The sequence below is a fragment of the Epinephelus fuscoguttatus genome, linkage group LG1 (genome assembly GCF_011397635.1).
Source record: "Epinephelus fuscoguttatus linkage group LG1, E.fuscoguttatus.final_Chr_v1".
Lineage (NCBI taxonomy): Eukaryota > Metazoa > Chordata > Actinopteri > Perciformes > Serranidae > Epinephelus > Epinephelus fuscoguttatus.
Genome location: NC_064752.1, coordinates 4,648,339 through 4,675,006, shown reverse-complemented (window position 1 = coordinate 4,675,006; position 26,668 = coordinate 4,648,339). Strand labels below are relative to the sequence as shown.

At 40.3% G+C, this 26,668-nt stretch overlaps 1 protein-coding gene across 3 annotated transcripts in view; it reads right to left on the bottom strand.

The window, feature by feature from the left end:
- Nucleotides 1-1,370: 1,370 nt before the first annotated feature.
- The window catches only part of rbpjl (recombination signal binding protein for immunoglobulin kappa J region-like), a 53,954-nt gene continuing 28,656 nt past the window's right edge, over nucleotides 1,371-26,668 (bottom strand). For 2 of the 3 annotated variants that reach the window (XM_049589938.1, XM_049589946.1), the window contains exons 9-18: nucleotides 26,015-26,149; nucleotides 24,999-25,069; nucleotides 24,722-24,837; nucleotides 21,011-21,185; nucleotides 19,917-20,054; nucleotides 17,344-17,456; nucleotides 12,340-12,480; nucleotides 12,088-12,243; nucleotides 10,767-10,870; nucleotides 1,371-3,476 (exon numbers count right to left, since the gene is read on the bottom strand). In XM_049589938.1, the coding sequence (XP_049445895.1) occupies nucleotides 3,176-3,476; nucleotides 10,767-10,870; nucleotides 12,088-12,243; nucleotides 12,340-12,480; nucleotides 17,344-17,456; nucleotides 19,917-20,054; nucleotides 21,011-21,185; nucleotides 24,722-24,837; nucleotides 24,999-25,069; nucleotides 26,015-26,149 (1,450 nt within the window). In that variant the 3' untranslated portion in view covers nucleotides 1,371-3,175. The remainder of the gene's footprint in view (nucleotides 3,477-10,766; nucleotides 10,871-12,087; nucleotides 12,244-12,339; nucleotides 12,481-17,343; nucleotides 17,457-19,916; nucleotides 20,055-21,010; nucleotides 21,186-24,721; nucleotides 24,838-24,998; nucleotides 25,070-26,014; nucleotides 26,150-26,668) is intronic. The other variant, XM_049589954.1, reaches the window with a different exon arrangement.

Genomic DNA, 26,668 nt, shown 5'->3' with positions numbered 1-26,668 from the left:
TCTTTTATCTGTCACTTTTTTTCACGAGGTTTGCCTGTAGGAATGTTTCAAGTCAGATTCACCAAACTCTCTTAACTGCACAGACTTGTTTTCAAATCTCTTGTTTCGGCCTGATGAACGTCACCTGTTCACGAGCAGGTGTGTGTTAATGAGATAAGATCATCAGCATAATTAACCCAGCAAGCATTTTTTGGTTTAAAAAACATCTAATAGCTGTCTAAATGAAGACCTGACGTCTAGGCTAAATCACGGCTGAATTTGGGCTGTCAGTGAAAATTTGGTAGACGTCTAACCATAGTCAAAGTGTAGACATCATCAATTATACGGCTTTGTAGAGACCATGTCCAAAAAATGGAGACAAACATATTTTAATTACTGTTGACTCTCCATACGTGATTGAATATCATACCGCACGCCATCTGCAATGGCAAAAATTACATTTAATCAATTTCAAAATGAAATCGGCTAGATTTGGGTTACATGTAGCTAGACTAAATCGGTGCTAAATATAGCCAATAGGTTTAAATCACGACTATTGCTTGCTGGGAACACACCTGCAGTGAATTACCATATTAAGCTACTTCTTGTGTTCTGTTTGTGGGTTTCATTCACAAAAATGTTACCGAAGAGTAATAAGAAGAGTTTTACACTGTGGTGCTTCAAATACTGCTGACAGGAATCAAATACTGCTGTCAGGAATCAGCAGACACTCAAAATAATTACAACATATTAAAAGTGCAAATGTTAACGACTTGTCATCAGAGCAGAAACAGAGGTGTCACATTAAGTCAAAATGTATTCAAGAAGCAAAGCTGTTTATGACTGATATGGGAGTTATTCAAGGGGACAGGGCAGTCATGAAAATGGTTGAGTTACTATTATACAGTAGATGATGTTAAACTGGCATCCACATTATTATAATAAGACAATATTTGGAATCTGATGCAGTTCATGTAAACAGCATATTCAGTTTGGATTTTCTGAATTAGGCTTTTTACAAATTAGCATTTTCCAATTAAGTTAGTATTATATGGGTTTTAATAGCATTCTTTGGGCATGTTTTCAGACACTGAGTACTGTGATCCAGTCTGGTGGCGTAGCCTCAATGCCAAGAAGCTGGACACCGCACTCAACGCCACCCTTCACACTGACGGAGTTACTGACTGTAAACTGAACATAATTGCCTGAAGTCTTTTCAGCATGACACGCTTAAAGTTTCCAAACGTGGTTTTATTAATATCAAAGAAAACAGAAAATAAAAATTTACTCTAAACAGATAAAATGCATTAAATGTAACCGTTATGAGGAGTTACATTACATAATACTTTTCACAATATTTGATATTTTAAACATCAAACAGGCCTGTTTTATTCTATTTCTTGAAAGGTGTACTGTGTTTTCTCAATGGCACTAGTTTTTGTTAATTTTTGTAAAAACATTTTGCCTAAACTAAACTGAACTGTAAATGTCCTGAGCCCCTTCTGTCACTCACCAAAGTTTTGATGTTTCAGTGATTGAAAACATTCAGAAAAATCATCTGGGAGAAACTCGTGCTGCTGTTTCACTGCTCAACCCAAGTGAATTATTACAGTTTAACAACAAAGTGCCATTCACACACCCCCACATCCACACACACACACTCAGATTACACTTTAACTTCCATCTTTAACACAGAATACTGAGTTGAAAGCTTCTCAGAGGATCAGATGGGAAGCAGACAGAGTTTCACGGCTGCTTTCTCTCACAACCCTCGACCTTCAGCTCGCGTGTTCAATCTCCGGAAAAAACTTCCCCCTGCTCGCGGCAGTCAGTCTGTCCATCACACTGTAACTCTCTATAGGTCTCTGTTTAAATCTTTCAGGCACTCACAGTTCATTTTTTCCCACTCTGGGCTCTTTTATAACCTCTGAACACATCGTATAAACGTCTCTGTATCAGGGCAGTGTTACTCAGGCCTTTTTGTTACAGCGTTAATATTCACAGAGGCAAATTTGTACTTCTGAACTGTAGTGTGGACTGGGTTTACACACAAGTTCTTATGGATGACAACAGATCAGTGGTGGAAGAAGTATTCAGATCCTTCATTTCACGTCACTAAAGTAAAACTACTGATAGCACACTGTAAACACTATAAGTAAAAGCAAGCTTTGTATCATAACAACGTGGATAGTGTGTGTAAATAAACTGTGGTAGACTTCCCTCCATCTTGCCAGCACTCAGATCTCCCTGCTCATTTGCCAGCAAAAAGCATTTTATGTCATTCAGCGGATTTTCGCTGCTGTTGCTCGAACTACAGACTGTGCTTCCTCACTGCAGAGAGAGAGAGAGAGAGAGAGAGAGAGAGAGAGAGAGAGAGATGCTCCTCTCTCTTTTGTGATAAACAAAACACGTTGCTCTTGTTTGACTGAATCGTCTGTGCTGTTGCCTATTTCTTGCTGTCAGCTATTCTGTCAACGCATCCACATAAAACGGTTCATGTGATATCCTACAAACTGGCGCCCCATGAATGACGTTACATCCTTAACTATAAGTTACATAACTAATGTAAAGCTGGGGTTTGGTTTAGGAAAAGAAACATGGGGACTACGTACCTTAAAATGACACAAAGCTCACATCTTTCCAAGCATCGGTCTCCTGGGGAGAGTCCCTGGGGACGTCCTGTGTTTTGTGACAATTCCACCACCACAACCTGCCTCCTTATGGACTGCTCAGGACCACTTTCTTGTTTACTCCTGTCAGCGCATTTCTTAGTGAACACAGCCTTCCAAACTATGTGGTTTATGCACAAATTTGGGTACATTACTTTTTGTAGGAAAATGTACAAACAGTGCAGCCTGATTCTGTACCTTCACCAGGAACTGGTGTGATCTGGACTGAATTTTGACACCTTGTTTACTATCGTGGACAAATAACTATTTTTTCCAGCCTGCACAATTCACAATTAGTTTTTTAATCTGATTTTCCATCATATCCACAGAATATTTTAATCCAATGAACATGAACTATTAAGAAGACAAAGAGGGAAGATTGTGGTCCAGAAGTTACACACAGTTCTTTGACTCAGGAGCAGCAGTGATCCACAACGATAAAAATCAGTTTCTTTCAGATAACCAGACTTTGCTCCAAACATTCACCTGAGGGCTCCACCTCTGTCTCCAGGTGACAGACAGGGAGTCTAACTCTGCATGAAGAGGTGGAAGTTGGCTCTGGTGAACTCCTGATGGATGGTCTCTAACAGGATGTCGTCCTGCTGGTCTCCGTCCACGCCTCCCTCTCTCTTCCCTCCTCCTGCTGCTCCTCGGACGGATGGCGGTGGCTGGAGCTCAGGGGTGTAGGTGAAACTGAAGGACGTGCGATAGATCAGGCCATCCAATCGGATGAGAGACAGAGGGACGGTGATGATGCGGCGCAGACAGCGCCAGCCGTCACTGAACACGGAGACATCAGGAACGACACAGAGGAGAGATTTGGGAGACCTGAGACGAAAAAACAAGAAGACTTCTGTATTAAATTGTGCTGATGGAAAGCAGATGGACCCAGGCTGGACCAAGTAAAGGTTAAACTGGAATCCATCACAGTCCTTCTGTTAAATTATCTCCTATTAATACCTTAAAACCTGAGTTAACGGTAGATCAACAAATGTTCCAAATCAAGTAAATTCTGCTCTAATCAATATTTTATATAAACAATGGATCACGTGACTTCATGTATGTGAGAGGAGTGTCTAATTCTGATGAACCAAATTATCTTCTGACTCTGCAGCTCAAGAGAGTTTTACGGTTTGCAGTTTTACAAACTGGGTGTTGAGTCCCACATTCTTGGGAAAAATCACAAGCAATGCACAATCATTAATAATCCACTCTTACAGACACTGAAACATACATACATGCAAACACACTGTTTCTGCTGTGTTAATCCTTTCATTTTGCTGCAGCTGCAGGATTTATGAAAAAAAGCTGATAGAAATAAATAACCAGCCTGGTTTCAATCCTTACAGGGAACCCCCACTGGAACTGAGATGTAAGAGAGATGTGAGTTGCATGTAAAAGTGCTGTCACCCAATCCACAGTAATTCTGTCCTCCATAAACGCTGACCTATCAGATGGTGATGACTCTTTTGGAAAGTACAGCCAAGTAAAGTTTTGCTTACTCTTGCCATAAAACTGATTTTAAATAAATTTTGATTCAACATATTGTTAATCTACAGGTTTGTCTCAGCCGTCTGTCAGCAGCAGCTGCTGGGAGCTGAGTGGACAGCGCTAACCTGTCTTCACCAAGCTGACTGACAGCAGAAATAGTTTCCACATCATAGGAAGAAATGTGTTTTTATCAGGCTCCAACGACCACCACACAGTCTTACTTTCATTTTTTCCCAGTGGCCACTTGCAGTATTGCAGCGTTTCCCCCGTAGACCACCACTGCAAAAGACACGTCTGTAAAACCGTTGACAGGACACTTTGAACTGCAAACAAGATCAATTATGATTCTTTCTTTTAAAAGTTTTTGTTCCATCGAGGTTTTTAAGCAATTTAAAAATGTGTGACCTCATCTCAATGTAACTTGCAATGGGGCCAGCGTGAGAAACACTACTGCACATATTCGGAGGGCCGCATACTGTGGAAGTAAACCTGCAAGCTAGAAACTTTTTTTTGGCTTAACTCCATTAGACTGAATAGGCGCCATCTTGGTGTCCGGTATCTTGTTACGTTCAAAACACACATACAGGGGAACATTTGTGTGATTTTAACAGCTGTCTGTGCAGATTACACTTCACTAAATGTTACAATAATAGACTTGAAGCATAAAAAAACTGAGGGGGTGTCACCCAGTCAGTGTTGACTGACACATTTAATGAAATGGAAGTGTATCTTTTCTGTGAGATGCACAAGTGACGCTTCTAAAAACTCTTCCAGTCTGGACTGACCATCAGTCTGACAATAAACACACTGCATATACCACTTAGCGACACAGGAGCTGTGTAACTGAGTAACTGATTATTAAACTTAACTTACACAGAAATTTTTAAAACTGGAAAAAAAAAAAAAAAAAAAAAAAAAGACAAAACAATGTTTAACAACGCAGGTGTAAATGAGAAAGAAAACAAAAACTTTCTGATATTATTTTGTGTTGTTTTTGAGTTTTTGCAGCAGGACTTTCTTTTTATAAACTGAGCAACAACAACACCAGTGAAAACACTGATAAATGAACTATGGACAGACAAAGATTAAACATAATTCTGTGGTTGATAAGAAACACTAGCGAGCAGCAGAAACTTCAAATGCCCTTTTATACATACAGGTACTTCACTGAAGCCTACACTACACCTCTGGCTTGCATGGCAGTGAGAGATCATGTTCCTAATTGGCTGCAGCTTCTCGTACAAACAGCACATTGTGGATGACTGTGTTATATAAATACGGCTTTCCTCTTCGCTGCCGAGCTGCTGCTGATGGGAGGAATATTTGCAGAAGCCGGTGGCGAGCCGCTCTCAGCCAGAGACCCTGACTTACGATGCCTCAGCACTTCAGTTGTGGGTCTGAGGTGGACTCTGACGTCAGAGAGGTTGTTTTGATTTGGGATGCATCACATGAGATTCTGCGAGGAGACGCACTGAATGTCAGGTTTCTGCTGCGGCCTTCTCTAACTTCTCCTGCACAAGAGTTAGAGAGAGGATTGTTCCCTGAAAGCTGAGCTGAGTTCCTCCACCGATGTTGAATATAACATAAGGCCCTTTATGCCTCTCGGGTCAAAGCTTGGCTCACACTCTTTAAACGGATGAATTCAGGTAAGTTCAGTAGGAAAGTTCAGTACATTGAATGTCATGACTGTCAAGATTATTTTTAGTCAAACTTGTTGGGAAACTGCCCGCCTTCTATCCCCAATGAGTCTTAACAAACAAGATTCTTTTTCTTAACAAAGCCACAACAAAACTCTTTAAAACAGAATCAAACGCTGAAACAATTTGTCAATTAATCAATTAATTTAAAGCAGAAAATACAAACACTCACACATAAGAGCTTCTTCATTGAGAAGATTTGTTGCCTTTCCTTGTTGTAAATGATTGTAAACTGAATTCTGGCAGTTTGAACTGTTGTATGGACAAAACAAAATGTTTGAAGACATCACAATGTTCTCTGTAAACTAGGAAAGACGTGTGTCACTATTTCAGACACAATTTATGATCAACTGATGAAGAAAATATGTGACATATTAATGGATAATGAAAATAATAATTACTTTCAGTCGTAATCCATTGAAAGAGGTAGTTTAACATTTTGGGAAATGTGCTTTGAAGCTGCAGCCAGGAGCCTGTTAGCTTAGCTTAGCATAATGACTGGGACCATATGGAAAAAGCTAGCATGTTTGTTTTCACACTTTGGGTTTTGTATGGGTGAATCAAATGAAATATATGATATCTGGGCACAGACAGAGCAGTAGAACATAGGGTGTAGTGAAAGTCAACCTTAAACGTTCCTTGCACTGGTCCAAAAAAAGCAGCTGCTCTACTTGTCTGTTGATCTGATTGCATTGACTGGTCAACTGTTAACTCCACTAATCCAACTGCTGATCATAGACCCACATGAACGCAAAGACCTTTGAAATTGAGAGAGGGGAACCAGAATGACACACACTGAACAATAAAGTAACAAAAATGTTTCTGTCCCAGTGGATGGTCAGCTGGGACAACAATAATATATTGTATTGTGACATATTTTGACATATTGATGTATTATCACTAATCTGCACAAGAAATACCTAAACATATGTGTTTCCTGTGCAGATTAGTGATACATCAAACTTACTGGACAAGTCACCCTCACCTTAAAGTCATCATCTTTTCCTAAAACCAGCCACAGTCTTCAGCAGGACAGACACACTATGTTGTTCATTCATGGAAATTCCTCAACAAACTTCAAAATGACTGCTTTCAAATTCTGGGTCAAATGAAATATAATTTGCTTAGTTACATAACATTTGGTGCTGAAGTGCCACTTAATATGCCATAAAACCAACTTTTATGGGCAGCCAGCTTCACAGAGCTGAGCAGTCGTACTGAAACAAGACTAAAACTTTAATTTGCCCTTTGTGCTGCAGCTCGGCTCTACACCTGGTGTCTCTGTGGTGAAGCTGCATGAGAGCAAATGTCACAAAACGGTCATAAATAAAAGAAACAGGGCTTCCTAAACTGATTGTTAAAGCAAAAATTCACCTACACAGAAACGTTTTACAGGATCACCTTACATAACTCAAGTAGTATTTCGAGGTCAATCTACTTTAAGTATCTTATTTTATATTTAAAGGTCCAGTGTGTAGGATTTAGGGGGATAATTAACAGAAAAGTAATAAAATAAGTATGTTTTTTTCTTTAGTATATAATCACATTAAAAAAAAACAAAACTGTTGTGTTTTTGTTACCTTATGATGTGTTCACACTACAAGTGACACAGCAACAGGTTGCCTAGCTAAATTATCGCCAAGGTGACGTTTATGTATTTTCAGGCACTTGTTAACATAGTACCGTCGTTATGGGCACATGTGTGTCTGCTACCTGACACAAAGCACCTCCACTGAACGTCATCTAAAGTGTGTATTAGGACATAAAGTATCTGCTTATGATCAGTGTCTGAGCCCTTTTTCAACATCACATTTTGCCGCCCCCTTGTGTCTCTATATGCACCACAATACACAGAGAGTTAGCTCAGTGTCAGCTAACCAAACCAGCCATAAACAAACCACGTGATTGGTTGACACCTCACGGCATCACTGGAGTGCTGAAAACAGCACAAGCTAGCTCAAATTTCGTTAACTGCTTGTCACGTCCTCAGCGACAAGTGTCTGGCATCAGTTTGTGGTGTCATGACTGGCTTCCATTAAAAATGAATTGTGGTCTGTTGCTGTCTCACTCGTAGTGTGAACACAGCAGTAGAATGAGCCGTTTATAGTTACATAGGGAGGGTCCTCATCTGCAGAGATCACCATGTTGCACCGCCATGCTTCTACAGTAGCCCAGAAGGACAAACCAAACACTGGTTCTAAACAGGGCCATTCATGTTTTTGTGTCGGCCTCCAGAGTTAGCAGCTCCTCGGTGAGGAGAGCACCTAAAAACACTGATTTTTGATTTATTTAATGTTTTTACTGGTTTAAATTTTTTTGAAGAAGAGACCTCTTTAGAGATGTCACCGAAAAAAACAAAAGAAAAGTGAATTAGATGCGTTTTAATCAGCTGATTTGGAGCGAATTAACGAGGCTACAAAAAGCATAGTTTGGTCAGGTCAGTCGGTCCAGGCTACACTTCACGAATTCTACCAGTAAACAGAGTACAAGAAGTAAAGCTTGTGGACAAAAACAAAACAAGCTGCCTTGGCCATGTAACCAACTATGAGAGAAAAAGGAACACACTCCAGAAGTGGTTGCAGTTGGGCAAATTGAACATAATTATGCAATGATTCTAATGCAGTAGGAACAGCTGATCAGTCAGACGAGTTCATGTTTGCTACATCAGAACTTTTTTGGCAAAGGTGTTTCTATGACACCTTTAGAGAAGCGTAATTTAGTTTCCATTCAGCCTTTCTACTTCAAAATGTGCAAAAAATGTTTTTATGGAAAAACAGCTAATGTTTCATTTATATAAGTGTTTGAAACCCAGAGGAGTAAAACTCTCCAGTACTTCACAGAAAAGCTCAAATTTGATATATGGTTGAAAACTGAAAATAGATTTATGTATCAGAGCTTACACAGATAACTCACGACCCCTCAGATTTATGTGATAACCCTTTGGAGGGGCCCGACCCCGGGTTGGGAAACACTGGACCAGTACTGATTGAACTTTCCTAGGCCATGGAAATAACATGGGAAATATTAAGATAGGGAGTGCTCCCCTTTTTAACCACAGGACTTTTACTTGCTGTGTTGGTAGTTTTACTTGAGGATCTAAGTACTTTTTCCATGACTGCCAGAGACCAACTTTGATGACGGTCCTGGCACACCAAGCCAACAGTTAGCTGTCAGTCAATGTCAAGCTGTTGGTGAGTGTCTGTCACCCTAGTTTTTTCCCATGCCAATTCAGCATGTTGAATCAGTGTTGCAGACAGTGAAGCATGTTGGTGAATGATCTGATTGTCAGTTCAGCTCAGCAGACAAGAGGAGAAACGGAAGTGAGGATAGTAAACAAAGAGCTAAAATCAAGAGGGAGTAAGACTGAAACAGAAAATATGCACATGCAAAATATGAAAATACGCACAGTAAATATGCTGTTCTTTCAACGTTGGATTGTGTTGTTAATGTGCTAACTGGCTAACTAACATCAAGACAGTCCTCTGATTTCCCTTTTTGGTGATCACAGACTACCACCGTCTGCTGGTGTGGAGAGTTATTCCCTCTCACGCAGGCGCAGAACATATGTGCTGGTTGGCCATCAGCTGTAGTCTTTGCAGTGTATTCATGTGCAACTTTTTGGCTGAGACACAGAGGACGTCACATGTACAACAGTTAGTTTATGCCACCGCTGGTTCTTTGATGTTGGTTTGGTGTGTCTGGGCCTTTAGCAATCCCTTGATTTCAAAATATTACTGTAACTGTTATTTTCCTGTTTCTGTTGTTGCCATTGACTGCATGTTTGGTAAAATTATGATGTAACTTTACTGTAGCTGCCTCTGAGGAGCGAGTGAAAGCTGCAGTTAGGGGAACAGCTGAGAGGCAGAGGGAGAGGTTCAGGATGCCAGATGGCCCGTCCACCCCTGTTGTTGGACAAAGAAAGACGGTTTTGGTGAGTTTTGTTCGGTTGCTGTTGAGTTTGAATGAAGTGTGTTTTACGACGAGTTAACAAGGCAATCAAGCTGACGTTAGTGTTCGTTTAGTGGAAGAGAGAAACTTGGACTGGTGAACAGTGGTATTTTTCTGTTTAATAAGGGAAATAGGATAATAAGAATAGGCAAAAACTGTGTGTGACGCACTTTACGGCCCCACTGACGTGTGATGTCGTCATAACAACAACTAACAACAATTATCACTTTCTTTTGTAATTGTCTGGTAATGACAGCAATTAGTTCAATGTCTGCTCTACTCTCAAACTATTTCCATGGTTTCACTAGTAAAAGTGTTTTTTTAATCAAATTAATATTGTGTTTTAAAACATGTATTTTATTTGCCTGAGGCAGCATTCATTCTGTCAGATCTGGAGCAAGATATAAACAATATGTTTCACTGTCTGAAACAAAGTATTTTTCCCATGTGGCCTCCCGACTTTCCAGAAGCTATTAAAGCCAACCAGACAACAGAGCAGGCGGCCAGTAAAAGTATAATGACAACTGTTGGTACGTGCGTCTGCAGGTAATACTGTACGCTTGTTAATGGATCTGTGTTTATATTTCTTCCCTCCTTTCTGGTTTCTGGGTCAGTGTGTTCAGGAGAAGTCGTGCACACTGATGAAAAACCAGTAACACAGATACAGTTGCCAATGAATCCCATCAGGGTCTGTTTGATGAGCTTTATATCTGCTGTATGGCACCTGAAAGCTTCTAACAGTTCTGAAAATGCCAAATGTTTTGCCTCACTGAAATAGTATTTCCCCTTCATCTCCTCTAGATTTTTCTATTCTTCTCTTCATCCCTTTCACTGATCAGTCCTCATCCTGTCTTTTATCTGATCACTTCTTTTCTTACCTCTTCTCTGCATCCTACCTGTCCACACTTCTGACTGTCTGTTGACTTTAATAAATTTCCTCTTCTCCTCTCACATGCTGTTTTTGTATCTCCTGTTAACTCACTTAAACATCGTCTCAGCCTCACTGTTTCCAAACCAGACTTTGAGATGAGGGCTGAAGTTTTCTCCGTTGATCTCCAACATGGCGACGTGTCCTCCACCATTCACCTGCACACACACAGACACACACACACACACACGTTTGTTTTATCTTCAACTGCTCACATCACCACATATTGGTACAGGTTACAAAATGATGATGCTGAAGGATGATCTGCTGTACGTCAGGTGATTTTCAAGTGTTTGCAGGTTGATTTTTGTACTGAGGTAATAAAAAAGGTAGGAAAAAAATCCAGAAACATATTTTGTTTTGGAAAATGGTTGACATTAATGCTAATGACCCAATCCTGAATTATTTGACAAACACTCAAATAATAAGGGAGCAAACACAACCAGGATTTGTAGTTACATGTCTGAAAAATGCAAAACCATCATCTTTATGACCTGCAGCAGTCGTGTTTCCAGCTGGTTCACCTGTCTGTATAGTATAGCAGTCTGTATCGTCAATTATATAGTCTCTATTTCATCATTGTTGTTTTGAGTTTTTTCTCTACTAATATTTTTCTATGTAGCACTTTGTAACCCTGTTAAATGAGCAGTACATAAGACTTAGGGGGATTTAGTGGCATCTAGCGGTAAACACTGCAGATAATAGCCAGCTAAAACTTAAAAAATTCCAGGTTAGAATTCCTTCAGTGCTCATCATTCAGGAAGTTTTACCAGGAGCAGAGGTTGCTTCCTCTCCAGGGACCAGGTGTCGCATTTATAAACAGTGTGTACGCACAAAATGAGGCTTGAAAGAGGTGTATGTCACTTTCCACGCAAAAGTTGTGATCTATAATTAACAGACTTTGACCCATGCTTATTAATATTTTGTAGACTAGAAATTGGTGATGAAGATGGTGAGCTGGAAGCCTGACTGTAGAAATTGACGAATATTTTTTGGCGCATGCCATTTTTGGCTTTTTCCATACATCCATTTTTTGCATGGATCCTGAGCATTGTTTTAGAAATGAGACCCCTGGTGATTACAACAAGTAAAACATCATACAAATCAGTGTTTCTTCAATGCTGTGGAGGAGGTTTTCACTAGGAGGCTAGTCAATGAATAAATGAATCAATAAATCAATAAATAAACACTGTTTTCTTCCTGTATTCTCCTCATGGAGCCTAAATGAAAAGTATCTTTGTTTAAAACATTCCTGGAGAAAACAGTTCGTCCTCAGCAGCTGTGCTGACTGAGTTGGGGTGAACCAAACTGATTGACCTTTTAATTCCCCCGGCATGTGTGCATGTGTCAGTACCTGTCTTCCTGCCAAACTCACCTCTAACCCAGTGATAATAGGGAAAGGAGTGACTGGTGTCTGGATGCAGGCAGGACCCTGATTAAAGGTGAATTCCACTGCTTCCACTCCGATGATGGTCCAACAGGAGCCGTCGTTCAGCACCACCCTGCTTGGGTCTCTGACATTGGACGGTGCCTGAAGGAAGGAGAAGATGAAGATGTTTGAAAAGGAAGAGCAGAGGAAGAAGAGTGAGAGGAGAAACAGAAAGTGTGGGGGCTGAGAGGGTCTCACCTGGTACTGTATGATGGTGTCATTGGATAAACACAAGTATGTGTGTGGATTGTCTCTGAACTGGAAGGCACACTTGTGGAGCTGAGAGACCGGCTCATCCACGTCTAAGATGGCGTGCTGCTTGTTGACCTTACGAATAACCTGGAGACAAGAACAAGACGAGGGAAAAAATAACTCAATAAGCATGATCTAATATCTCAAGAATCTTTTCAGAACTGAAAATATGATTTCCTTTGAATAATCAAGATGATATTTTCTGTCATGATACCAGGAGCTCTTAGATTTGTCACAGATACACAGTCAGGAAAAGGGACAGAACATATGAATTTCTCACAGTGTATTTATTATAGGACTCGCATCATAACACACTGACAAGAATATCAGTGTCTCCTAAAATATAAACTCATCTTGACAAGACTGAGAGTCTACTGCCATGCTAGCAGCTCTGTGAGGCTGTACTTTGAGCAAAATGTAACATGCTGATGTAGGAAGGTTTACCATTATCCTAATTTAGCATGCTAACATTTTTATTTAGCACTGAACCCAGAGTCCAGCTGAGGATGGTGGAGATGTAATTTTAATTGGACAAATTAAAACGTTTGACCTGATGATGGCACTAGATGAAAAAAGAGGATCACCAAAGTTATTACAAGTCATCCTGAGGGGAACATGAGTCTTTACAAAAGTTCATGGCAATTCAGTCTGGACCAAAGTGTCGGACCTACAGACCATTATTTGCTTTCAAAGGTAAGAGCTTTCATTGAATAATAACATAAACCATCCCTATAACCTCCCTCTGAAATAAAAGACTTACCCAAATAATTTTACCCCCTGGCCTCCATATACTGTATGTGTTTTACTCCCCTAAATAAATTCACTATTAAAATTAATGATTTTTCTATTAAAACCATGAGTCAGTGTGTCAGATTTTGGGGGATTGAGTGTATTCTCATAGTGAGGACTGCAGACTGCTTAAACTTCTCCTAGTTAGAATTCCTTCAGTGTTCATTGTTCAGGAGGTTTTTACCAGGAGCTGAATTTTCCACAGAGGTCGCTCCCTCTCTGAAACAAACAGACCAGATGATTTAAACCAGTAAAAACACTGAATAAAGCAGTTTCACGTAAAAAATCAAGTATTCTTCCAACGCAGCTCGTCACAGATGGGCTTCTAACTACGGTGGCCAACCTAAAAAAACTAGTGTCACTATGTAGAGCCAGTGTTTGGTGTGTCCGTTCTGGGCTATTCTAGAAACATGGTGGTGACATGGTGATCTCTGTAGACGAGGATCTGCTCCCTATATAGATATAAACGTCTCATTCTGAGGTAACAAAAACACAAGGATCCTTTTTCAGGTGATTATACACTAAATAAAACATACTTATTATATTACATTCCACCTCTGCCAGTATATCCCCCTAAATCCTTCACACTGGACCTTCATGTCCAGAAATTTGCTGACCCTATGTAACCCTAATTAGGAATGAAATATGATGCATACTTTCAGTCACGTTCCTAACTGAATCCATAGCATAACCTAACTCCGCAGCCTCATGAGGGCAATAATAGAGCTTAAAAACAAAGATAACATAAATGTAATTGAGTGTTATCTTTCTGTTTTCTCTGTTAACAGAGCTGCAAACGTAACATCAAGAGGAAGAGACGGAGTTTAAGATCAATAGTTGGGTCAAAACATCCAGGAGTTATATACAATTACAAAAGGTCCCAAAAACAACAAAACTAGTTTACTTTATAAATGTAGAGTACGAAGAGAGTTTTAAATTAGAACATCACACAGCTGCCTTCAGGAAGCTGACACAGCCAGTGGACGGTTCAGTGATGGGATTTTAAAAAGGTGTGTACTCTAAATAAAAACCAGGTGGTCTGCACAATGAACTACTTCTGGTATCTGCAGACCTTGAGCCCCCAGTCCTAAGTATTAACACATTCAAACACACCCTTTACTGCGCCGCACGCAGATGATAAAACCCTTACATTTAAGTCTTTTCAGAGCTGCTGATCCAGCTGAACATTTCGGTCTATTCGTCTCCCTTCACCTCTTCAGCTCCTGAACGCTGACCACAACCAAACAACAGAGCCGAGCAGCTCGTCACGCAAAACGACTCAGCAGGAAACATTTCTCTATCTTCAAACAAACCATGCAGCAAAAGGCCTCAACTACAAAAACATATCAAGGTGCAATGTGTAGATATACCTTCACCATCCACCAGCAGGCAGCAGCTGAGGTTGTTATGACAGCAGTTTAGGAGGAGAAAGAGTCTGCTCAGCGGATTGTGAAGGATTCTGCTAAGAGGTTTGTCTAAGTTTAACTTAAAGTGGAGGTCGGGCTCAACAATAACAGCATTTATGGGATTATCGGGTTATGTAACACCTGCACAAACTCACATCTGTAAGACATATAGACTCAGAGTGATTATACCTAAACTTTGTGGTTGAAATGTTGGATAATCACACGAGACAGACATCTTTTTTCACTTTCCTGTGGTTATACAAACAGTCACACAGGGCTTGTTTTTGATGCCACAACAACTTTCATTACTTTTTGGCGGAATGGTCAACTGAGTGTGCATCTGTGCAGCTCTAACATAGACTTTATAAAAGAAGTGGATGTAGTCACCAGTAGGTTTGTTTACTTCCATTTTCAAGCAGGCATCCAGGTAGTGTGCCAAGCTTTGAAACCAATTTTCATAGTGGCCAAACAGTGTAATTACACTGTCACATGAGGCCCTGCGGCCAAAAAAGACTTTTACTGCATTAACTTAATGGCAAAAGAGACGTCTGCAAATCAGTGGATACATTTTTTTTTGAGCATCACAACATTCAAGTTATCAGAGGGCTAAACCGTAAGTAGCCAGCTCAGACAATGGAAGTCTCTAGCGTGCTGGCTCTATGGGCCGCACAGTGGGGAAGCAGTGCCAATCATTTAGGTAATTTATAGTAGATGAACTTTTTTGGCTTCATGAGCCCCTGAGAAACAGGGTACTGCCTCCAATGCTGCATTTAGCTCTCTTTATACATCCACGTTTTGAAGCCTCATGTTTGGCAATTGGCCGTCGCCATCTTGTTTTTTTATGCAACCAGAAGTGACCATTATATGGACAAGAGGTTGGACCTAGCTTGGCTAGCAAGGTGCGTCCGTAATTAACATTAACTGTGATATTTGGAATGCTGATTTTGGCTGGAAAAAACAGGTGCATTCCATTTGCATTGGAAAAGTTGAAATTTACAAATTCCCAGGCAGAAATGTGAACTGGAACTCCCCCTGAAGTCAGATATCAGACTGGGAGAGTCAGAGAAACCTCACCAAACCTGACCTAAAATCCAAGATAGCTGCCTCGCCCATCAACAGTAGTGAAAGCTGCAGTAATATACTGGTTATTAGTCTGTCTTATCTGTGTCTCAATAAATCAGTCAAACACACAGTCCTGTCCAACTTCCATCTGTGGACCTGTTACTACAGTGTTTGTGTGCACAAAATACAGCGTAATGCATTGTTATCAACAAGTATTGCTAACAATGGCTAACCTAGCTAGAACTGGTATTGCGGAGTTGTTGCACTGGAACACACGGTCAACTCAGGTCAGTTCCGATTTCAGACATCCAAAGGTAAATGCGACGCAGCACAAAACAAAATCTACTTACTGGAGAAAATGAGCAGACAAGCCCTCTGAGTGGCTTTCAAGACAACACAATGGTAGTCACTTGTCCATCACAAGATAGCCACACCCTAAAACACACCCTGCTGTATCATCTATTTTACTTTGAACAGGACAGTAAATCACAGAATGAACATCATGCTGAATTAAAGAAGTCTTGAAAGTAGCAAATAAGACTATAAACTCATTTAAAAAATGTTTACATCAAGAGAGAAGTCGGGTCATTTTCTCACAGGCTCCTAAGCTATCAGACTATCACAGCCAGTGTGGTCACCCCCTGCTGGCCATTATAAACAATGCAGGTTTCAGGCACTTTGACGTTAGCTTCAGTTTTCACACCAGCAGATTACACCTTGTGCTCGACACAAACAAACTAGTTTAAGAGAGTGAGATATTTCCTGCTGGTTGAAACAACATCACAGGATTTCTTTTCAAAAAAGGACTAAAACCCAACAATGATTAATCCTTTTCTAAATAACAGTGGCACTTTGAGGTGGTGGGAATTTAGTGTCTTGGGTAAAGGGGAAAAAAACACTCATATTCAAAATTCACATGTTGTTCCTATGGTCTGAGACAGACCAAAAATATTAGTTAACATGCACAACTGTCTCCCAAATCCAAAATACAGAGAGCTAAAATTTATATTGGTGATGTCATGGGGTATCAAGTCTGGGGCTGCTCCACAGATAATGAATGGTAAAAGATGTTACAGATGAAACTAAGAGCAGCCAGCAGAGTGTTCTGAGTATATAGGGACAGTTTCTGTTTCAGAGCTGAGAGCTCTACAATAGAACAAAGCTCATTTAGGCATAAAAAATAAAAAAAACATTTTGTAGGTCAACAAAATCAGAGTTTGAGACTTACTCTGGTTTCTGGCTTTGAGAGAGAGTAGCTCATGTTCACAAATATTGATTGAACTTTTCTTTCCTAGGACATAACAGCTTGGATTTCTTAATTTAGGTTGTGTTCCCCTTTAAGGACACCACAGCAGGTTGTACACTTAGAGACACGGAGATTTAAATACATTCTCAGTGAATCAGCAGGCTTTTAAAAATTCCTCACTGTTATTATTTTAATTTCCTGAACTGAGCTACGAAGGAAATCCAGTGGTTGCGAGGACATTTTATCACTGCTGAACTTTCAGGGTGATTTTAACTTGATGGTACATCTGATCCTTTTATGTGACTTTGTTTTGCACATAAATGAAAAACTGAGGAGAAGCATCCAGCTGTTGCTTTTATAGACACTCTGGGTCTTATTGTGTGATACAACAGAAAAGTCTGCAATCTTTTGTGTTTGTGTGTGTGTGTGTGTGTGTGTGTGTTTTACCATGGGTGGCAGAGCTACTCCAGACTCGGTGCACACTAACTGGACCACATAGCCGTAACAGATGAAGCCTTCGCTCAGCACAAAGTCCCCTTGGTCAGCACGCTGGTCCTCCACTACACACACACACACACACACACACACACACAAACTACACATGAATATTCAAACACATTCATGGACATACTCCCATGGAAACACACACACATTTTCAGTTATTAAATCTTTCCTCATTAAAAAAACACATTTCTTTCCTAGTATGGCTTACATTTCTACCAACAGATGGATAAAGACAAATGCAAATTGTGTGTGTGTGTGTGTGTGTGTGTGTGTGTGTGTGTGTGGTGATAGTAGAGAGGAGGAGCTGCAGACAGATGAATGATTGAGGTTTAGGTTTTGGTGGTGGGAGGTCTGTGCACACTGGGTTTAACTGTGTTAAATAAATAACCTCACAGATCTTTAGACTTTTCCAGACGTGTTTCAGGGAAACGCTGCTCACACACTGACTGTATTTATGCCCGGTGGCCGGGTGGTGAAAGACGCTGTCTAGTGACTGGAAAGTAACTACTTTAATGCCAGTGTTTATCACTGTTTCAGTGTCTTTGTCAAAGACTCCTGATGTAACCCCACAGATGTATGGATCTTAGAAAGTATCCACCATGTTTACAGTTGTAGCATGGAGTGACTCCAACTGAAGGAATGCAAAGAAAAACCCAAACATGTCTGAAATTGTCTCGTATCTATCCACCCATCTATTAATTTTCTTGGCAGCTTCACTTGTTTCGGGGTTGTGAAGAGCAGAAGTCTATCCCTACATGCACTGGGCAAGAGGTGAGGTAAAGTGAGGTGAGGTACAGCCTGCACAGGGTGTCAGTCTGTCACAAGGTTTATAATCAATGATTAGGATAAAATGGTTTAGAGACTTTTACTTTTGTAACTTATGGCTGTTTTTATTTTGTGTATGTTTATAGAAACTAAAAATCTTTAAATGATACCACAGCTCCTACAGTCGTCACTCCTCTGTTGCATTTTTATATATGCTGGATGCGAGGATTTTAGCAGGATTTGTGGGCATAGTTACTCTTTAATCAGTATTGGTATCTTAGCTTTAGTTTAGTTTATTACATTTATTTGTCAGGAACCTGAGAGAGAGATGCATTACGAGCTGTTTTCAGCTTGCGGTCCCTGAGCAGGTCGACACAAACACTAACAATTTCAATAATTACACACAATATATATAAATATAATAATAATTTGTGGCTATGTAGTGTAATGCAGAGGGTCAGGGGACACTGGCTGACCCTCGAGGTAACCGGCTGTCAGACTCTCTGTATCTCTGCTGTAAAGACAGGGGGCCAGATGCATAGACACTGTGTAGATTCACAACTAAAACTGTGTGTACGCACAAAGACAGAAATATTCATCTGTATTCTTTTCATTGGATTTATAAAGCTGTGCATGTGCCTGATTCTGTTTTATAAATATTGATCATTGTGGCACTGGGCGAAAGTTCACGAGCCTCATTTCCAAACCCACAGTTTGCCTTAAATGGACGTAGAAACACCCTTCAACATACTGATAGTTAATAAGTAGATGCTTCTTGTAATCTTCATTTTAAACATCAGTTCAAGTTACGCTCTTGTGTGCAGTGCATCTGCTTGTTTAATATCAGTCTGATGTTTCCTGCCATCACCTGCACTAAGTTATAAGGACTGACAGTGCTTTTGAATGAGAGACCATTTGACATCTGTTTGCATACCGATACTTGTGGCCCTCCACCATTCATTAGACCTGTCCATGTGAAATGCGGCAAAGAAAGTGCAGTTTCACTGACTGCATCACATCACTGAGGTTCTCCAAAGGTGCCAGAGCAACTGTCATTACACATGGCCATTGATATTTGTCGTGCCTAATCATTATGATTATTAAAGAGTAGAAGAAAGGACAATGATTATTCACAGCGCTCGTGATAAAACAGACTTTACAAAGGGCTTCACAGGATCACATTAAACCATGACTGACAGAGATGAATGTAAATTAAAATAATGATAAGTTTAAAGTTTAATCACTTATAAATTATTTAAAATTAACTTGATGAATGCACATTTTGATTGACATTTTACAGAACACCATTTAAGCTGCAAAAATAATAAAACAAAGAAATTGGCAAAAAAATCTTAAAACAATGTCATTCGTGTCTCAGCTTATATTTAATTTCCTTCTTATCACATCACCTGCAGCAATCTCAGCTAAGAACTGTGTGTACGCCTGCTCTGAAGAATGCATGCGCACACTCTCCTTTTATTAATACCAGTTTATGTGTGGGAAAAGAGGTAAACATGATTTTTGTTTATGCATCTGTCTCAAGAAGTCTGGTGGAGCTTCGATTGTCACAACAAGCACATACGAGAGAGTCACTGTGTGGGTACATGTGTTGAAGCAGAGCTGGTAGCTTTACTACTAGAGACACTTTGTGACCTTTACAGTATCGTTATCACACAAGTGGTGACACACACACAAACAAACACACACACACACACACACACACACACACACACACACACACACATACATACCCAGGGTGATGGTGAAGGCTGTCCATTGTCTGGCGCTGGCGATGAAGGCTCCTCTGTCCACTGAGAGGTAACGTGTGCTGACCGTCTGTGAGCGTAAACGGTTGAACAAAGCTACTCTGGAGCATGACGAGATACACACTGAAAACACACACACACACACACACACAGAAAGAGAGAAATGCTGTAAAGATAAAACGTACACTGACACACACACACACACAGAAACACACACTGTACAACACAGGGCTCAGTCCCTGTCTGCCTGCAGGAATTTGCATTTTATTGGTTGATGCATCATTTGCAACCTGTTGGACACACACACACGCACACACACACACACACACACACACCATTTGTCTTTCTATACTTGTGAGGACTCTCATTGACATAATGCATTCCCTTGCTCCTTAACCTGACCTTAACCACCATGACTGTCTCACCCCAGCTCTCACCCTCAGCTTATCTAACCTGAATCTTAAAACCAAGTCTGAACCTTCAGAGAGCCCTTTTAAGTCTGTTCCGCACTGAGGATCGCCAAAAATGTCCTCACTTTCCAACAATGTCCTCTCTCCCAAAGTCTAAACCTGAACTTGTTCTTACAAAGACAGATGTACAAGTACAAACACAAGCACTAAAAGGAGATGTCACTCTGAGCTGAGAGATGAGAAAGCAGATCAGGTGCCGTCAGATCGCTCAGGTTACTGTGACTGACTGTGTGCGTGTGTGTGTGTGTGTGTGTGTGTGTGCGTGCGCGTGCAGTTTTTAAATGACTGAATAAGACTGACCCTGGGGTCTGCAGTGACCCAACAAGTACAGGAAGTCATACAACACAACACTCAGCCAAACCTGGGAGCAATCTATGAGGTCATGAGATGTAAGAAATAACTAGTGAAAATTATACGCATAAGAAAAGACAGAAAAAAAGTTGATTCACATGTTACAAAACACTCGTCAACAGGACTAAAAAGTATATAAAAATGTGTATATTAGAATAAACTAAAAGTATATTTTTCCAAAAGGTTAGACTATTCCTTGATAGGTAGGTGTTAAATCAATCATTTGCCTGATTGAGAATACACAGAAACGTGACTCACGGTCGGCGTTCTTCATGGACTGTCTCTTCTGAGACGGCTTGGAGATGACTTTGATCATCCTGCTCTGGAACGAACCCACTTCCTGTCTGTTGCCCAAAAAGAGTCGCAGCAGCAGACAGAAATGTTTCCTCTTGTCCTGATCAGAGATGAACAGCGACTTGGCACAGGCAAACATCTGATGGAGAAACACAGTGAGTGAATGAGTGAGTGAATGAGGGAATGAGTGAGTGAGGGAGAGCAGGATGTGTCTGGAAAACTTCCATCATACCAAACTTTATTAAAACACTGAGAGGAGACGAAGCCTTAGATGTTTTCTAATATCTAGTCCATGATCAGAAGATGAAGAGTCTTCGGGATGTTGTGCAGATGAAGAGATTATACAGCAGACTTGTACTCGAGGTGGACTCGAATCACATATTTGATGACTTTAGACTCAACTTGACGAAATCAAAAAATATTTGCAACTTGACTTGGACTTATACACCAATGACTTGTGACCTCACTTGGACTTGAGCCTTTTGAATTCAGAACACCTGACACCTCCCCTCAAACCCAAAGATTAAAAAGTATGTTATTACAAAGGTGCGCAACACATTCATTCATTTCCTGAACCTACAAACATTTATCTTTTTAATTCCTTTAGACAATTAAACACAAAACATGGAACAACATAAATTATCACTTTAAAGGAAGAGTACAGGAAGAGAAAGTAATAGACATTTCTCCAATATAAGATGGGTAAAATAAACAAGACGGGACAGAAACATACATGATTCATTCTGCTGTGGTTAATAGTGCTATATCTTATGAAAGTGCCATGTCTTTTTTAAATTATTAAGTTCAGTTACACTTTTCATAACAGACTTTTTATTAATAATAATAATAAGAATTTCACACTTACTTGCTCTGCTATTAAAAAGCCATTACATTTGGCAAAGAGCACATACTGGTTCAGGACTTGAAACTCAAAGTTTAGGACTTGGGACTTGCCTGTTTTTATCTGGGACTTGACTTGGTACATGAGAGCAGAGACTTGAGACTTACTTGTGACTTGCAAAACAATGACTTGGTCCCACCACTGCTGTACAGTAACACAGATGTTGGATCTCTGTGTCTTGTGTTGTCCCTCAGCCAGTAAATGAGGAAGAGGCCGGAGAACACACACAGAGTGTTTACAGTGGCGTAGTTTTACAGTTCGACATGACTGTTTGTCGAGTCAACAGTGCTCTGTAATAAAAGAGGTGATTGTCTCGTCTGGGTGAGCAGACACAGAGCTGTCTGTCGCTCAGACACAACACACTGCAGGTCTGAGGTCAGGTGCAGTTTCCCATTGCTCATCGACAGCAGCAGTTTGACTGATCAACATGAATCAAATGTTAAGCATTACAGTATCGCTTTAGAAGCATAACTTTTTGGTCTCAAGTTAATCTAGCACTCGAGACAAACCTGAAGATTAGCTGAAACCTAAAAATCTGTTTCTACCAACTTACACAGAGTTTTTAAGAATATTTGACAGACAGTCAGTTACAAAGGAGCATAAATCGTATGATGAGTAAGTACATGAGACAACACATTGAACCACTGGAGCTCTGGCTGCCGCAAATCCCGCAAGAACGCAAACTGTCGCAACACCAGCAGTAGTTTGCAGTCTTTATGTGCAGTAAAGGCCAAAAGGACTGTACACAAATATTAAACATGTACCTGGACCTGTACCAATTTAGTCTGATTAGTTGTCACGTCCAGATCATGTCCATGATTTTTAGAAACAGTCATGATGTGTGTCGCAGCCTTAAAACTGTCTCTGAAACAGAGGACGCTCGAAACAACCCCATTCTCACTTTCTGTCACTGATCATGTTTCAGTCATTTAGTGTCCTTCTATCGTGTGCACATTGCCACACATCGTTGGAGTGATGGAGACTTGGGTATGTTTGAAACAAACAAGGATGTACGATGTGTTGTCTGAAAAAAAAAAGTATACATGGATGGCTGCACTTAAAGTCAGGGTGAAAAGTCTGATATCGTAGAGAAGAGCGAGACAGTAATTGACTAAAAAGCCATTTATTCCTCTGGCAAAAACCAAACTTAAGCTGCAGTAAGGTGACGCGCAACATAAGGATGGAAGAAGGTTATGTGAACTCATAGACAGGGGGGCGTGCAATATGTAGGGACGTATTTCTTTTTAATTGTGTCTACGTTATGTCTATTGTTAGTCAAAGTTGTAGATGGGATAACAGAGCACATTATCGCATGAAAAGTAACGGTAATTAATGGTTTGAAATTTTTAAAAAGAGAGCTGTGGAGGGAGGTGGTTTCAGACAACAGGTTTTCACTTTGTTTGAAGCATACTGACACCATTAGTCATTCACTCCAGTGAAGGGTAAATGGTGGACAGCGTTGGACCCCAGGGGACAGATGCATAAACAATGTGTACACACAAAAAACACGTGTACGCCACTCCTCACACATAACTGGTATTTATAAAGGAAGAATGGGCGCACCTCACATATTCTTCAGAGCAGGCGTACACATGGTTTTAGCTGAGACAGCTGCAGGTGAGATGATGAGAAGGAGATTAAATATAAGTTAAGAGATGAACAACATTGTTTTGAGGTTGTTTTCCAATTTCACTGATTGTTATTATTTTTGCAGCTTACATGGCGTTCTGTAAAGTGTCAATTGAAGGCACATTTATAAAGTTAATTTGTAATTATTTATTATTTATGAGTGATTCAATTTATCATCTTTTTTTTAACACTGATCTCCCTGTTAGTGATTGTTTGATTTTATGCTGTGAAGCATTTTGTAAAGTCAGTTTCAACATGAGCACCATGAATGAATCATAATCTTGTTGATGCTTAATAATAATAATAATGATATTAATAATGATTAGGACTTAATCAGAACAGTGGTGTATCGTGATGAATTAGTGGCACTGACGCTACAAACATCCACAGCAGTGCATAATGACGCGTGCTCTGGCACCATTGGAGAACCTCATCGATGTGACACAGTCAGGAAAACTGCACGTCCTTTGTTGTAATTCTCACTGACAGATCTAATGAGTGGTGAGGGGCACAAGTATCGACATGCAAACAGATGTTAAATGGTGTTTCTACATCCACTTATGGTGAACTGTGGGGGTGGAAATGAGACGCATGTCCGTGTGCCCAGCAGTGATTCAAAGCACAATCAGGTGTCTGCACAGCTTTATAAATCTGCCAAAAAGGATGCGTATGCATATTTCTGCATTAGTTAATACACACAGTTTTAGTCACGAATTAATACAGATTTTTATGCATCTGGTCTCAGATCGTTATTTTTTTCACAGGAAAAAACTTCACAGTACTATTGGTTTATATTGATAATGTGTGAAAATAATAAAACTATAAATTCTACAAATCTACAACCCAATAAATATTGATCTGATCCACTGCCGAGGAGGAAGAAGGAAGATGGATACAGCAGAACTTCTGCTGTTTCAAGAGGAATTTAAGGGATAATTGATCCGGGACAAAAGCCAGTTTAAACTGCCAGAAAATTGGTGCCTGTCGCTGACGGAATTTGACAGACGAGCGGAGACGGTGTGGACAGAAACAGTCAAACACAGCAGACAGGTATGCACATGGCATTACATCAGATAAATCTCTCTCTCTCTCTCTCTCTCTCACACACACACACACACACACACACACACACACGGTGCTCTCACCCTGGAGTTTGGCTGCTCATCGAAGACCAGTTTGAATGTGTCGGCCTGAGACTGACTGGAGCTGTCCAGACACATGTAACCACACACTCGATACACAGAGTCTCCATAGCCAGCAGCTGGAGGAGAGGAGAAGTAACAATGGAAGGATGAAGAGCGAGAAACACAGTGAGGAACAGAGGAAGGAAGGAAGGAAGGAAGGAAGAGCGTTTTGGACTCAGATTCAAAGAGCTGTATTCAACATTTTCCTCTGACACTGATTATATTTTCATTTCTTCACCTTTCAGATGGTCCTGCATGACTCTCCATCCGTGACCGCTGATGTAAACACAGGGAGGAGGGCAGAAGAACCTGTGGGTCATACAACGGTTCAGGCTTAAACTACTGAATCAAACATACTATTGAACATGAACACGAGCTGTGTGCGCAAACATTTTTATATATAATTAAATAAGTTATGTTTTGGCACTAAAACTGTTCACTACAGGTAACTCATGAAAATACCTGAAATGCACACAAATCTCAACTGTACCACATTTATAAAACACATTATAGGCTCTACATGAATACTGTATATCAGCCTGTATCTCCAGTGGTGTTCTGTAATCAAGTACAAATTTGAGGTACTTGTACTTTAACTTCAGTATTTCTATTTTATGCAGCTTTTTACTTCTACATATCTCAGAGGTAAATATTGTCCTTTTTACTACACTACATTTGTCTGACGGCTCCTTCCCGTCCAGTGATAACCATGTATCTCTAGATGTGCTGATGTTGAATGTTTGTGATAGACTGAAGGATGAAGTGTTCCTTTATGTGTTGAGAAATGTCTCCTCCTTCTGAAACTAAATAAACTCTTTAAAAACCGTCTGGGATCAGCTGGAAAAGTCGGCGTCACAAAGCTGAAAACAGGCTGTTTTTCTGACCTTTTAGAGATATGAGGTTCTCCCAGGACAGCCACGCTACATACATATGATGATCTTATAGACCATGATGCATTGCTGTAGATTAAACTACCCAACAGGATATAAAGGAGTTAAAATGAGCACAACCTTAAACATCTACAGTGGTAAAATGACAGACATTAAAGCAGCAGTGCTATTCATCCAAACACATCAGGTAGAAGAAAAACTCTGACAGCATGAAACACTTTACTGCACCATCAATACTTCTACTTCCTCCACCCTCCCCTACCTCTCTCCTCTTGTAAGGACTAGATGTGATGAGTGTATTTTTAGTGTGTTGCATGTTTATTCAGCTAACTGTCTGAAAAGTTGCTCAGAATCATCATCAAACCTTTTCTCATTGCCGTAGGACTTCTGAGCGACCTTGGCGTGCAGGATGGTGACACTCTGGTCTGCGTGAGCTTCTTTTCCTGGTTCCCTCGTTGTTCCCAGTAACTGACAGCCTTGAAGCCCCAGGTCCAGTCTACTGATTGGACAAGGACAAACTGTCAGTCACAAACAACCAGGGAATTTGTATTTGTGTGGGGCAGAGTCACAATGTTAAGTTGTCCCAGTGGCCAATTGTGGTACTGCAAGCTTAATTACTAACTGATTATTTTATACACTCCTACGACTTCAGCTGCTCAATTGAGAGGTATTCTGTGGGTGGTTTTAATTGAAAAGTTAATTGAAACGCAGCGTGTGAAGGTTCCTGTACAAATTAATCTTAAACACAGTCTCCTTAAAGTGAACTGAGTGATGTGCTCACTTTCTGATGTACAAACATAAGTCGTAGGACTATATAAAATAATGAACGTAGCTACCATGATGTCACCAATTAGTTTATGGATTCCAGTTTTGAAGCCTTGGGTTTTGACTGTCACCGTCTTGGGGATTTTTGGAGCCAGAATTGACCATATTTAGATGAGAGGGTGGAGCTGTGGAGGAGCGAATGTTGGATATGACTCACAGACTGTGGTGACACCTCACAGACAGCCTAAGCAGC